Source organism: Macrosteles quadrilineatus, unplaced genomic scaffold (assembly GCF_028750875.1).
Source record: "Macrosteles quadrilineatus isolate MER2022 unplaced genomic scaffold, UCM_ALF_1.0 Scaffold_2__2_contigs__length_208266976, whole genome shotgun sequence".
NCBI lineage: Eukaryota > Metazoa > Arthropoda > Insecta > Hemiptera > Cicadellidae > Macrosteles > Macrosteles quadrilineatus.
In genome coordinates, this window is record NW_026542595.1 from 73,835,476 (window position 1) to 73,847,218 (window position 11,743).

The following is an 11,743-nucleotide window of genomic DNA, read 5'->3' on the forward strand; positions in this document are numbered from 1 at the left end:
TGTGATTGCATAAACATTATGATCGTCCACGGTGATCACATGAAATCTAGATTGTTCCCTTGATCACTGTAACACTGGCATTGTATCAGCTATCATAGGTTTTCTTGGATAGCTGGATACTCTGGTTTGTATTTCAGATACCTTAGTTTTGTTTTTATTTTAATACATTACCTTTTTTCTGCATGTAGTTCAGAATCGCTGGTAGTGTATTGCTGTATGTGGAAATAAAGTTGCAGCATATAATAAGGGGATTATAGAATTAAGGGGAATTAAGGGGATTATGCTACCATGTGCTGGCTATAGGATCACCTTGCAAAATAAATAATCTTTATTAATTGCAAAAGTTGATCACATTACCGATCCATATCGAAAACTGTCATCTGTCTAGGGATGCAGCATGGGCCTCCGCCTGGAGCCCCAGGGTTCAACCCCCACCAGGCCATGCAGGGCCCTCCGCCAGGTCAGCCACCACGTGGACCACCGCCTGTGGGCTCTCAGATGGGTGGTAAGTAATGGTAACGGTGCCTGGTCACTTGCATGATATCTATCGTTCAGTCAACAGTCGTAACCTGTATAACCACACCTGTCCCAAGTCACATTCAGGATGTTCCTACCACACTTCTCGTTGGTTTTAAGTCTATGGTGTATTAATATAAATTGTTTGGGTAAGGAATTAAGTAAAATTTTCTGGAGGACTACAGAAAAAAATCTTGTTTAAGCTGTAGCCCAACATTTTAGTGTTTCCTTGACATAGCTAAAGATAGTTACTTTAATGTAAATATACTCTGTGGGTATCCAGAAATAATTTTAAATCACAACTCTATTCAATTTCACTACAGGCTGAGCACATCACACCTTAACTAAGTTGGAAAAACCACTTAGTGGATGTTTTGACTGATTTTATTCTTATTTGTCAAGTATATTGGTGTTTTAGGCTTGCCACCTCCAGGACATGGGCCCCCACCTCAAGGCCCTCAGGGTCCTCCCGCTCCTCATGTAAACCCAGCCTTCTTCCAGCAGCAGGGAGGCCCTCCACCACACCAACCTCACCCCCAGCCACCTCCTGGACCCCCTCATGGGCCCCCGGGTCACGGGCCTCCTCACGGATATGGTCCTCCTCCTACGTCGAGGGTAAGTTAACTATTGTATGACTAAAGTAACTAAATTGTGATTAAAATTCAATCTCATCCAACAATATTGATTTTATTGCCATTTTGTGTTTGAATAACACAAAAAGTGACGTTGAGAGTTGTTGAAGAAGAAGTGGTAACATTGAGAATGTGCAAGAAATTTGTATTAGTCCAATATCATTCTTCTGAAAAAAAAAAAAAAAAACCGATATAACTAGAGAAACTGGTTGGATTGTATTATATTTCTTAACTTTAAAATATTGGCCATAATTGTTAGTTTAAGGAAAGATTTATAATTTTATTTTAAAGGAATCCAATAATTGTTTTGATTTAGTTTTAGACGTGCCAACCCGGCAGACGACCGAGAGGTCATTGCTGTAGCGCGTAGGCACGTCCCCTGCGTGGGACGAATTATTGTGCACTGGGTATTTTGGAAATAAAGCGCTTTTTCTTTCTTTCTTTCTTTCTTTCTTTCTTTCTTTCTTTCTTTCTTTCTTTCTTTCTATTTCTTCTGACAATTGGTAGTTCACTTCTAGTTGGTAGTGTGTCTAACCTAATTTTCTACTTATCACAGATACGTAACAGCTAAATGCATTTTCAATTCAAGTGTTAGTCCTGTGAAGCAGTAAACTACATATTTCTCACCTTATGACAAAAAATGTATTTTATCAACACAAATAAAAACACATTCTTTCAAAAATCTTCCAACAGTTGCTTCTTTAACAGCCTTGGTTTCCTTTTCAAGAGTTACTTTTGGTCTTGTTCTGACATCAACTGGGTGTTGTTTCAGCCGACTTACGGAGGGCCGCCTCCAGTAGAGCACAGGCCTGAGGTGCCAGCCATCAGTGAGGTGGAGTTTGAAGAAGTGATGGGTCGCAACAGGACTGTGTCCAGCTCTGCGATCGCTAGGGCCGTCTCTGACGCTGCAGCAGGTGAAATAAGATATTGTAGCGAACTGCCATATTGAATAATGGTGGCTGTTAAATTTCTAAAGCCAATAATTTTTAACCCTTCAAGGCATTTTGACGAGCCTTTCTCGTCAACCGTATAAAGACCTGCTGTATAGTAAGCTACTGCTCCCGTATTCATTATAGGCTACTACTACATACTGTTACAAAACAGAAGTCAGTAAACAAAACAGTAATAAAGTCTTAAAGATAACAACAATAGTCTAAGATAGAGATAACAATGTTGTAAACACCGCTTATTCTTTCTCTTTCTTTGGTTTCTCTTCATCCCACATTCAACAAGTTGCCATGGTTACTAATCACTCAACCACAAGCTACTAAGTCGCCATGGTGAAACAGTTGTGACATAGTAAGCGCACAGTAGACAGATGTGTAAGGAGCAGACAATAATTAATTGTCAGTGCAAGTGGATAGCATGACCTTGAAGCTATTAATGGCTATTTCCTTGTTTTGCTTCCATTTATTTTGTCAAATGAACTTTGATGTTTCAAAAACAATAATGGGAGAACCTACTGAATATAAAAATACCCCCGCCGCAGCAAACCTGCAGACTTAGCGAATTTCCAGTTGCCTGATTGGATTTAAACTAAAATGTCTCCTTAGAAATATCACATTTATTCCCTATTTAAACAGAATTAGTTGAATGAGTACTTAGGTTTGCTGCAACAGGGAGGGTAAAAAAGTTTTTTTATGTAAAATGTCAAAAGGTACTGCGGGTTAAGTAAGAAATTAATGTATTTTCCAAATTTGATCAAAATATGTTCATAAACAAGCAAACTACAACAGTTGACTTATTCTCCATAAGAATAACATGGGAATTTTAAAATTAAAATTTTTTGGAATTTTCTCCGTAACAATTAGGCGCATAATAACGCTTCAATATACTAAATTATTTGTTTTTTTAAGCTCTACAAAATGGTTTAAAAAGAATTTGTGAAATTTTGTGTTTTTAGGGTCAAAAATGGGAAAAACCTATTTTTACCCCATGAAACCCCCCATAAACCCCCGTTCCCATAGTCCGATCATGCTGGTTCGCGAACTCATTCAAGTTTATCCCGCCTTACACCTTCAAACCAAATTTTTTCAAAATCGGACAAAAATTACTCAAGTTATCGTGCGGATGGACACATATATATCTCTATATATAGATATATAAAAATTTGAACGAATGGTGTTTTTGGCTTCTGGGGACATCAAAATGAAAAAGTAAATCGGTCCCGGGCTTAGGTCTTACTATGAGACCTACGGTAATAGCTACTTCCCTATAGGGAAATTCGCTAAAATGGTCAGTAATAGCTAAATATACAGTGCATTCCAACATATTAGACTGAGGAAATACAATCGATAAAATTTTCATGGTATTTTTTGAGGTTATGTAACATAGAGGCATCTATTGACCACGGTTGATCCGCCCCCGGTTAATGGAAGTTCTACTGTTTTAAAAATCCAGCCTTGAAGAGTTGAAGACAACAAAAAAATCCCAGCTCTCAAATTTAAATTTGCTGTAAAAGTTACAGTCAGTGTAATGTTTAAATGTTTCAGGGGAGTACGCCAGTGCCATTGAGACTCTGGTGACAGCCATTTCTCTGATCAAACAGTCCAAGGTAGCCAATGACGACCGCTGTAAGATACTTATCAGCTCACTACAGGACACCCTGCATGGAGTGGAGACCAAGAGCTATGGCTCTTCACGCAGAGGTCAGATCCAAGTTATAAGACTCAGTCACTTTTTACTTTCTAATAAGAAATATGTGGTTTCATTTTTAGACGTGTTTTTAAGTTAGAGGTTTTTGTAAGGCTCAATATTTCCAGCCATAGAAAAATTCAGAAAGTAATTCTGAGTTCAAGTCTTATTATATGTCAGGTAGAGTTTGACTAAAATTATGAACAGTTCACAAAGACTTAAATATACATTGGTTTATTAAGTCTATTAAATCACTTGTGTTTTTAATTTATGAAGATTTTCAATTTTGTATTTTTATACGTTATTCTAATTTAGTTATTTTGTTTTGGTTTTTTATATTTAAAATTTAAGTGTTTTTTGTGGGTTGACTCACGCTGCTGCTGGGACGCACGTTTTGGTGTTGGTAGATTTACTGTGTACAAATAATGGTTAATGATAGAACATAGGGTTCATAACCTATGTTTTAGGAGTTAAGTTTTGATAACAGGCTTACCTAAGAAAGGAAATAGTTCATACTGGTACTAGGAACAGGACAATCTTATGCTATTTAATAATTAGAATATATATTTTACTGCTACTCTCATTGTCAACTAATGAAGGTTTGAGTTAGGGAAAGAGATCCATGTCTTCTTCCCAATTCAAATAAAAAACACTTTCTTAACATTGAAGTATCTTAATTACTCTGTTAAATGAATAGTTGTGTTCTTTATATTGAGATTTACTCTTGCTCATACAGGTGCTATTCCAAAAGGTTTTTCCTAAACAAATATTTGATAGGTTAATATTACATAGTTAATATGACATACTATACAAATTTGATAGTTTAATACTTCTGTGTCAAGGGTTATATCAACCCTGAAAAAATGAATTATTTTCATCAAAAAGTGAGAAACTAAATTCATACTATTCGCACATCAAAGTGGTAATATAATTCCCCCCTTCTTAATGTTTCATTTACACAACGAAAGTGGTTGTTGCAGAGAGGTCAAGGTCACGAGATCGCGACCGCAGCCATCGCAGACGACGTGACAGATCACGATCTCGTGAACATGACTACAGAGAGCGGAGTCGCGATAGAGATCGCGACCGTGATAGGGAGAGGGAACGTGAAAAAGACAGGTAATGAGCTCCATCATTGTATTATTTAATACCCCCGCCGCAGCAAACCTGCCGACTAAGCGAATTTCCATTTGTCTAAATTGATTTTCAGTTAAATATATTTTAATAACATTAGGTTTAACGAGTACCTAGGTTTGCTGCTACAAGGAAACTAATAAAGTGTGTTTTTGAGTAAAATATTGATAGCTTAGTACAAAATAAATAAATTTGCCAAGTTTGATCAAAATATATCGATAAACAAGCAAACTACAACATTTGACAATATTCTCCATAAGAATAACATGGAAAATTTTAAATTTACATTTTTTTAAATTTTCTCCGTTACTAATAATTGAACAAAAATACTTTTATATACCAAATTATTTGTTTTTTTAAGCTCTTTAAAAAGGTCTAAAGATAAATCGGGAAATTTTTTGTTTTGAGGGTAAAAAGTGAGAAAAACCAATTTTGACCCCATAAAACCCCCCGTAAAGCCCCGTTCCCATGGTCCGATCGTGCTGGTTCGCGAACTCATTCAAGTTTATCCCGCTTTACACCTTTAAACCAAATTTCATCAAAATCGGACAAAAATTACTCAAGTTATCGCGTTCACGGGCGTATATATATATATATATGTCTATATATATTTATATATATATATATACATATATAAAAATTTGAACGAATGGTGTTTTTGGCCTCTGGAGACATCAAAATGAAAAAGTAAATCGGTCCCGGGTCTAGGTCTTACCGTGCCACCTACGGTAATAGCTACTTCCCTATAGGGAAATTCGCTAATAAAAAGGACTCAACGTACAGTTTTTCATGAAAAAATAATATTAATTTAAGCTTTATTAGATATTGATATAAATGAAGAGCTCATTAAGAGTCATATAGTTTGTGCAAAAAAAAATTAGTAGAGATTCCAAAGGAAATAGTGTTACTGTCTCTTTAATTAAGGTCAGTAATTAATTAAAGTGATAATTAAGGTGATTTGATTTGGAATTTCTGCTGATAGCGATGCAGTAATAGCAGAAGATGATAGCTTGTTACCATGTAAAAAAAAAAAAATAGTCTACTCTTTAAGTAATGAATGAAAATAGTCTCTCTTGTAATGAACTGTCTTTTTAAATGCAACTAGGGATTTGGATGGTTTCAGATAGATTTATCTCACTAATGAATATGTTCTAACCAAAGTGTTATCATGCTACTCATTCTTTGTATGGAGGGGTTGCAAAAGTCTTGGATTGAGTTATTCTGTCACAAGTAACTCAGCAAATCTACACCACACACAACTTTGATATAAATATTCAATTATTGTGTATGGTGTAAATTTGTTTTTTAATGAGCCAGGATGTGCTCTTTGGTTAGCGTCGCGTCTTATGAGATTACTGGCTGTCGTAGGTACTATGCAGAGGCGTATGGTAGGGAGAGATCTCGTAGCCGAGACAGAGAGAGGGAATACAGAGGCCACAGTCGGGAAGACAGGTATAATCAATCAAGGTTGTAGCCCACTCTCGCTTCTCTCTCATAGAATGTAGACTCGAGCATGCCTAAACTATCCCTGCATCCAACTATTGGCGCATGTTTCCTAACAAATTTCATTTCAAATTAACAGTTCTATTTTGTTTAAAGATTTATGAATCAAGACAATTTTACATCAAACACACATATGTTTTCTGTTGAATCTTGGGTTTTTAGGGAGGTTACTGCTGCTTAAACCTGGTGAAAATACTTGCAGATGTTTCAAATGGGTTTCTGCAAAGCACTTAAAACATCAGCCAGTATTTACGCTAGTTTTAAGTCATAGTTACCTCCTAAAAACAAAGATTTGACAATCTATATTGATCGTGGAATCTCTTGATGAAACTGATTGTGTAATATGGAAAACACTAGTTCTGCAAATATGTAATATTTACATGGTCAAAATATAATCAAATTTGTTAATGTTTCCTCCAAAACAGTAATTTTACTCCCATTTCAAATTTTATTCAGTGTATCTTAAAATAATCTAAATACCATCCTCTCTTCTACAAATATTAATAATTTTAATCTTTTAAGTTAAACATTATTATTCAATTTTCTTAATTCAATGATGGTTCGAAGTTGAAAATGTTTTGATTCATTACAGCAGTCCTTTCTCTATTTATTTTCTTCTTCTTTTTTTTCAATTTGCAAAGCATTCATTATATTACATTAGTTTGGGCATGCTGTATTGCCTATGTATTTTATTGTAGTTTGGTGATAGAAAATTTATTCTTTGATTTTAAAACATGTATCTTGTTGTTTGCTTTTAATTATATGACTCATTTAATTGCTACTATTAGTATCAATTAAGTATTTTATGTATTCACATCATATTGTCTGATTACAAACTAGTCACCCATATCTTGCAAGGTTGTGTTATCTGGATGGGTTCTGTTTTTAAACATGCTGCGGAAGAATAATAATGCTTTTTTACTATGTTTACAGTATATTCTGAATTTAGGTGTGCCTAATAATCATTGATACAGAAAAAAGTAAAGGTTTTTAAAACAAATTTAACCTGGAAATTGGAAAGGTTTTAAACTAAATGGAGAATGATTATAGAATCGATGTTTAAGTTGTCAAGAGTATGTTTAATTAGGATGTTGTAGTGTTGTCAGGTTCTATTATGGTGTTTTGTTATAGCACCACTAGAAGAGTGAGGGTAAAGTCGCCAGATCCAGTTGATGCAGCTTCTGTCGTCAGCTCTAAATCTAGGTGTGTAGCCTAATCTATATTTAAGAACATTTGAGAACTTATTTAAGAAAATCGTAAGCCTACCACTTATCTGCTTTCAAATGAACAGTCTGAATAACAAATTTCTAGTTAAAATTTTAGTTTTTCAATAAATCATCCATGCGTTGATTACATTAAAAATAATGAATAGGCTGTTACTTTTTTTATTATTATATGTATTGTGTAAACTTCTCTATTATTTCACCCCACGCTGTAAATAAAACATGTGATTGGAATTTATTTATTTTTATTTTTTTATTTTCTGTTTATATATTAACCCATTGGCGCCGACTTACGAGCGTTACTCGTACGGCCGCTGCAGGCCCGGAGGCCGACTTACGAGAGCCGCTCTTGTCACCGCTAGGCAGCGCCATTTTTTATTTAGTTATTATTATTTTTCGCCCTTTTTGTTTCTTCTTACTATTATAATGTTTATAAATATCTTGCTTCTTGATTTGCGTATTTACTCATTTATTTTAGCGAATAACAAACAATTTTGTGTTGCCATGGAAACCACATATCACCAAAAATCAGCTGCGGTAAGGTAAACAAACAATAAAAAAAAAAATGTTATTACTTATAAAAGTACACAACTTTTGATTTTTCTACGTAGGGAATCGATCGACCTTTATAATAGTAGTGTTATTTGGTGTCTGGATTAATCTTGGAATTTGTGTATCAAGTTTACTTTCAAAATATTGTTCTGAAAATTTTTATTTTTATAATCTTTATATATATATATATTTTTTTTTAGTTTAGAACTTTGACTATCCAATTAACACTTTTCTGTAGACAATTTTACTGTGAACAAAATGGTGAAAGAATTATTAATTTATTACCTAAGGTTTTCTTTCTATAGCAGTTAGAGTAAAAGTCTACAAATTCGGTAAAATTAATTGCCGCCAGAGAGTGCTGCAGGTAGCGGATTAATTCCTTCCCCAATGGGTTAATGCTATATTTAGTCACAGCCTGTGTAATTTTTTTTAATTCTAAATTCATTTCTTGTGTTTATTGTAATTTATAAAGGGATTCTCACATCTAGAGGCAAATATCTTTCTAACAGTATGCATAGATTTTCCCTGCGATGCACAGAGGAGCTGAGAAAAAAAAATTTGAATAAACATGCTTGTCTATTAATTTATAGAAATTGTCCCATGTTAAATTTTCATAAGAAAAGTTGAATTTCCATTGTTTACCCAATTAACAGAACATGGCGCACAAAATCTAAATACAATGCTCTCCTAAATTTAAGTCAAATATTTGGGTTACATAACAAGTTTTTGGGGACATTAGTTTAACCGGAAAAACTGTAATCCGGACTGGCCTCGGTCCCGAGGAGTCCGGATAAGAGGGAGTCTACTTTACATTAAAAAAAATATTATTAATTGTTTACCTTAACTTTATTTTATTTAAATTTGTTACCATTAGTATTTTTATTATTCCACACGCACACACACACACACCTAATTAACGTTTCTGTATTTTGCGGGCGTTATTATGAAGATCAGACCTTAATTGCATTAAATATACAATATGCGTCAGCTGTTATTTTGCTTTTATTTATGATTGTATGTTTACCTTAACATTCGTTTGAATTTTGTTACAGTCATTTTTTATTATTACTACCCAGCTGATTAGGCTAACCTTCCTGTTTTATATTTTTCAGATTTTTGATTATTACTACCCAGCTGATTAACATTTCTATTTTATATTTTTCAGGAGTTATTATGAAGACCGATATAGAGAGCGAGATCGTGATCGTGATCGTGACAGGGAAAGGGACAGGGAACGGGAAAGAGAGAGAGAGACGTCCAGAAGAGATCCAGAGAGAGAAAGAGAACGTGATAGAGAGAGAGAACGAAGGGAAGAGAGAGCAGAATCCTCCCACAGGACTTCTCGTCATTGAGGTAAATGATGGACTTAGCTAAGAGGAAATTGAAAAGACAGCTAATGCTAATCTAGATATACTTTCAAATTTTTTCCAAAACAATCAGTTACTTTGGAATCCAGATAAAACAAAGTTCATAAATTTTAAGACCCGTCAGACAAGACTTTCAATTAATCCTTCACTAGAAATTAATCAAAAACCTATTGAAGAACTAGAAAATATTAGATTCTTAGGATTTGAAATTGACAAAAATTTAACTTGGAATTCTCACGCAAACAAAGTAATTAAAAAAACTGTATCTGGTCTATTTGCATTAACTAGATTAAAAAATCTTCTCAATCAAGTAACATTAAAATCAATATACTTTTCGTACATACATTCTGTTATTTCTTTTGGAATATCTCTGTATGGCGCTACATCGGTCAATTACTTAGAACAATCCTAAAATAACAAAAACGAGCTATAAGAATTATTTTGGACCTTGACTTGAGAACTTCAAAAGAGCATTTTAGATAATTAAAAATAATGACAGTACAGTATATGGATTGTACATCTATGAAACAGTTCTGTATGTTAAAAACAGATTTTCTCAATTGGCGTTAACTGGTGAACACCACCACTACAATACCAGAAACAAAACCAACAAAATCTGTGGCTCTAAACCGCCACAGATTAGAACTTTACAGTAAAAAATCAAGTTATACCGGCTCCAAATTTTACAACAAAATTCCAAATGAAATTAAATTGGCAAAAAGCATGGTGGGATTTAAGAGGGGTCTTAAAACATTTCTCATCAACAAGGTATTGTATTCCCTTCATGAACTTTAAAATTTTAGAAGGAGCGTTAATTTATAATTTGTATAAACTTATGTAATGTAAGAACATTGTAATATAAAAACATGTAAGAGAATGACACTATTCATGTACTTTGTGCTTTAATGAATAAAGAAATATTGAATTGAATTTATGAATGTTGTACAGTACCATTTCACTACTATTTTCTTGATTAAGTTTTCTTTTAATGTATATGATACAATTTTAATGTGGCTAAAACAATTTTAATTAATTATTCTAACCCATAAAACCTTTTAATTAAACAAAAGTTCAAAGACTCACAAATTTCAAAATTATAGTTATTCCTAAATTTCTTTTTCAGATTTTTAAATGTCAAAGGGGTAGGCGCTTTTAATACTATTTTTTTGACAACTAACTGCAAATAAATTTATACAAATAGCAAATAAAACATCCGGTATTGTTGACTTAACTGGGTTTTCTTTTTTCCAGGTGCTGACTACACATTTGACCATCAGTGACGACGAATGTTAAATCCCTAATATTTTTATTTGTACTCATCTACATTTTGTTAATGTAACATTACCTCCATAATAAGCACTTCATTTGTAATTGTGACTTAGCGTAGACATTCCCTTCAATTGCTTGTGGTTCACTGTAACCATCGAAGGGCATATCCGTACTTTGTAATTAGATTTTGATTTGACTTTAGTTTTGTGTATTATGTTTAATATAAGATTGGAATTGAGCTAAATGTTAATTTTTTTCAATTCCTTAACACCCCTTAACATCAGCAACGGCACTAAATTAGGCTTAGTTCATGAGGGGTTTTCACCGACTTCAGCTGAAATATTCCTTCTTCACAAAATTTATTGAAAATATTTAATATTTAAGAGGTTTTATCAATAATGATTGAAGCTATAGAAGTACTTTCTTTGGACTAGCTGGTTTATTGTTAATGGACAGGTCTTGGAAAATAAAAAAAGAGTATCAAATAGATATCAGCTCATGTTAAAAGTCAAATTATTTCTCAATATAAACAGTTTTTCTTTCAAGAAACTCAAACATTTTTAAGAGGTTTTAGTAAATGCAGATCATTTTTTCTACATTAGAGTCAAGGAAAAGTAGGAGGCTAAACGGAATTTAAATCATCATCATCTAAAGCGAGGTATTTGTGCTTGGTAAAGAAAAATATTTAACTATTAAAAGTCTCACATCTCTACTTTTTTTACGACAATAAAATAGCCTTAGTTTAACATGACAGTTAGTTGTTTAGTTTAAAGTTGCAATAATGTTGTGTGCTTACTGCTTATTGTTCATCCATAAAACTTTATCTTATTGAATTTAAAATATTAAAGAAATTTGGGATGAATGGGATTGTACTTTTACAGGGTGGCACTCTGTTTGCAGTGCCATCAGAGCA

The 11,743-nt window shown here is 33.5% G+C and overlaps 1 protein-coding gene across 6 annotated transcripts in view; it reads left to right on the top strand.

Moving 5' to 3' along the window:
- Positions 1–11,068, top strand: part of LOC128986114 (cleavage and polyadenylation specificity factor subunit 6) — a 41,574-nt gene extending 30,506 nt beyond the window's left edge. For 2 of the 6 annotated variants that reach the window (XM_054406261.1, XM_054406262.1), the window contains exons 7-15: positions 389–505; positions 935–1,131; positions 1,921–2,062; positions 3,641–3,796; positions 4,763–4,901; positions 6,285–6,383; positions 7,551–7,622; positions 9,360–9,547; positions 10,813–11,068. In XM_054406261.1, coding sequence (XP_054262236.1) covers positions 389–505; positions 935–1,131; positions 1,921–2,062; positions 3,641–3,796; positions 4,763–4,901; positions 6,285–6,383; positions 7,551–7,622; positions 9,360–9,546 — 1,109 coding nt within the window. In that variant the 3' untranslated portion in view covers position 9,547; positions 10,813–11,068. The remainder of the gene's footprint in view (positions 1–388; positions 506–934; positions 1,132–1,920; positions 2,063–3,640; positions 3,797–4,762; positions 4,902–6,284; positions 6,384–7,550; positions 7,623–9,359; positions 9,548–10,812) is intronic. The other 4 variants (XM_054406263.1, XM_054406264.1, XM_054406265.1 and 1 more) reach the window with 4 other exon arrangements.
- Positions 11,069–11,743: the final 675 nt, after the last annotated feature.